The following is a 2294-nucleotide window of genomic DNA, read 5'->3' as shown; positions in this document are numbered from 1 at the left end:
AAATATTTGAGAAGTCCAAGCCAACGTGTAGGGACACTACGCCTTCTTGGGCTTCCTTCCGCGTCCCGACCTCTTACCGCCGCGCCGGGAAGTACCACCCATGGCCTCGTGGTTGCCTGTCCCCTGGGTCTCCGTCCCTCCAATCTCTGTCCCATGGGTCTCCATGGCCTGGGTAGCACCACTCCCACCGCTCAACGCCCCGCTACGACACAAGCTACAGATTAGTATAGTTCATCCACCACGTATAGCACAGCACTTACTCTGCGACGCTTTTCCTCTTCTTGGGTGGAGGGACGCTCCCCACATCCACCGTCGCCGTGGCATCAGTGTCCGGGTTGCCTTGAGAGCGCCCCCGCAGTACTCTCGTCGATGGTGCAACGTTAGCCTTGGGACGGCCCCTCTTCTTCTGCCCAGGAGCCTGTGCCCCATCTCCCCCCCGTTCGTCTGTCATCTCCTCACCGCCCTTTCCCACTTCGACCTGAGCGCTCTCTGCAGGTGGATGCTCTTGCAGTGGAGGCTCGCCCACGCCTACGTTGAGGACAGGCTGCGACACTTCGCCCATGTGCACGTCAAGGTCAGGTTGCGACACCTCCCCTGATCGCTCATCGGGAAAAGTTTCGAAATCACTGGATGCTGGCATAAACGTCTCGCGATCCACGACCGACGGCAACGTGCAAGGGGTTGACGTCACACTTGCGGGCAACTCCTCCTGCGACCTGTATCCAGCGTCCTCCTCGTGGATGGGGAACAAGGGCGGAAGGACACTGGCAGGTTTCACCTGCACGTTGGGGGAATCCCTCCCTCCCACCTTGCTCCTAGCAGGCGATCTAAGCACCTCCCACGTGCGCCGGCTTCTGGGAGTGTACGGTACGCGGGGTTCGCCATGGGAGGCACGCTCCAACGTCGCGGGAGTGGAGCCCGCCCGTGCGTACGCTGGGCGCGTGGGAGCTGGCTCTGGGGGAACAGACGACGTGCGGTGTGGAGTCACAGTTGCTGGCGGGACTATGCTGGGGGGGAACTGCGCCCCAGGGGCGTGCCGCGGATCCGAATTCCGCGGGGCGTTTGAACCAGGCTCTGCGTGCTGCGCTTCTTGGATAGAAGGTGTGTTCTGTTCTGGAGCATCCGCCTCTGGCACAGAGGCGCTACCGGCGACCGACGTCTCATAATCGTGGGGTAGAGAGGTGTCGTTATGCGCCCGCATGCCCGTTTGGGATCCAGGGCCATCATGTGACTCTTGCCCTGGGGTATCTACCACGTTATCCAACTCGCTCGGCCCGGGCAGTTCGGAACTTGGCGTTGATGGGAGCGGAACTTGCCCCTCGGTGTCGTCGACCTTCTTGAACCCAAAGCGAGGGCCAGTTTCCTGGGCTTTCCATAGTCGATGGTATATCTGCACCAGATCGGCAGGTTCCAATTGGAAAGGGTCGGACTTGAACATGTCTACCCAATCCCCGTCCACAAAGGACGTCGGGGAGCGAATCACATCCTCCATTGCGAAAGCGTCCGGCTCATTCCCGCTTTCAGCTACATATGTTGTTACGTTCAGCCCAACTTGGGTAGACCAGGGGACACCACTCACCCCACACTTCCTTGAAGTAGGCGCGTAACGCGCGCTTCATCCAGAGGACATCCTCACTTCCCGTCCACTTGCGCAAACGCACAGCGCCCTCCTTGTCGTAATCCACCTCCCGTTCACGGGCCTTCGGATTGACGCCTTCCATGTCTGCTGAGCACAAGGACATGTCCTAAGGACGTGTTTGCTTACCTACAACTGTGGATACCCATTTCATCCACCGTTCATCCTCTTCCGGTGAAGCACCGCCGTCGAAGTGGGCGAACATGATCGCTTTCTCATCCTCGGTCAACGAAAAACTGAATTGCGTCCTGTCAATGGGAAGGACATCTCCTCACCAGATGGACTCACTCTTCATAGATGAGCTGCCCATCAGGGGCCCTGTAAGCCAAGCGCACCGCGAAGCACGCCTTGCCTATTTTGGAGGGCCCTATGCCGATTAGGTCAGTCAGCAAGCTAACAAGCAGCTTTGTGACGCTGAGCTGATTGCTGCAATCCGGGATTAGCGTACACTCAACCAGCAGATGGGCAGCCCAACGCACATGTAACATTGCTCATCGTCAGGCACGCTCAGCTCCTCCGCTTTTTTTACCCACTCGGACCGCTCCGCCTCCTCCAGCTCGTTGTGCCAAATGTACGACGCGCACCTCGACCATCCCCCTATCTTATTCCCGCCCATAGCTTCGATGCGCTCCTGCACGCGGGCGTTGTTCTCGCTACC

At 59.1% G+C, this 2294-nt stretch overlaps 1 protein-coding gene across 1 annotated transcript; it reads right to left on the bottom strand.

Moving 5' to 3' along the window:
- Positions 1-36: 36 nt before the first annotated feature.
- Positions 37-2252, bottom strand: DICSQDRAFT_176101 (uncharacterized protein; the record flags this gene model as incomplete). Its single annotated transcript, XM_007371885.1, has 6 exons — positions 37-202; positions 261-1524; positions 1580-1714; positions 1766-1872; positions 1925-2062; positions 2116-2252. The coding sequence occupies 6 exons, from the start codon at positions 2250-2252 to the stop codon at positions 37-39; spliced, it is 1947 nt and encodes a 648-aa protein (XP_007371947.1).
- Between the last annotated feature and the right edge of the window lie 42 nt (positions 2253-2294).

The sequence above is a fragment of the Dichomitus squalens genome (genome assembly GCF_000275845.1).
Source record: "Dichomitus squalens LYAD-421 SS1 unplaced genomic scaffold DICSQscaffold_420, whole genome shotgun sequence".
Taxonomy (NCBI): domain Eukaryota; kingdom Fungi; phylum Basidiomycota; class Agaricomycetes; order Polyporales; family Polyporaceae; genus Dichomitus; species Dichomitus squalens.
This window is presented reverse-complemented; position numbering and strand designations above follow the sequence as displayed.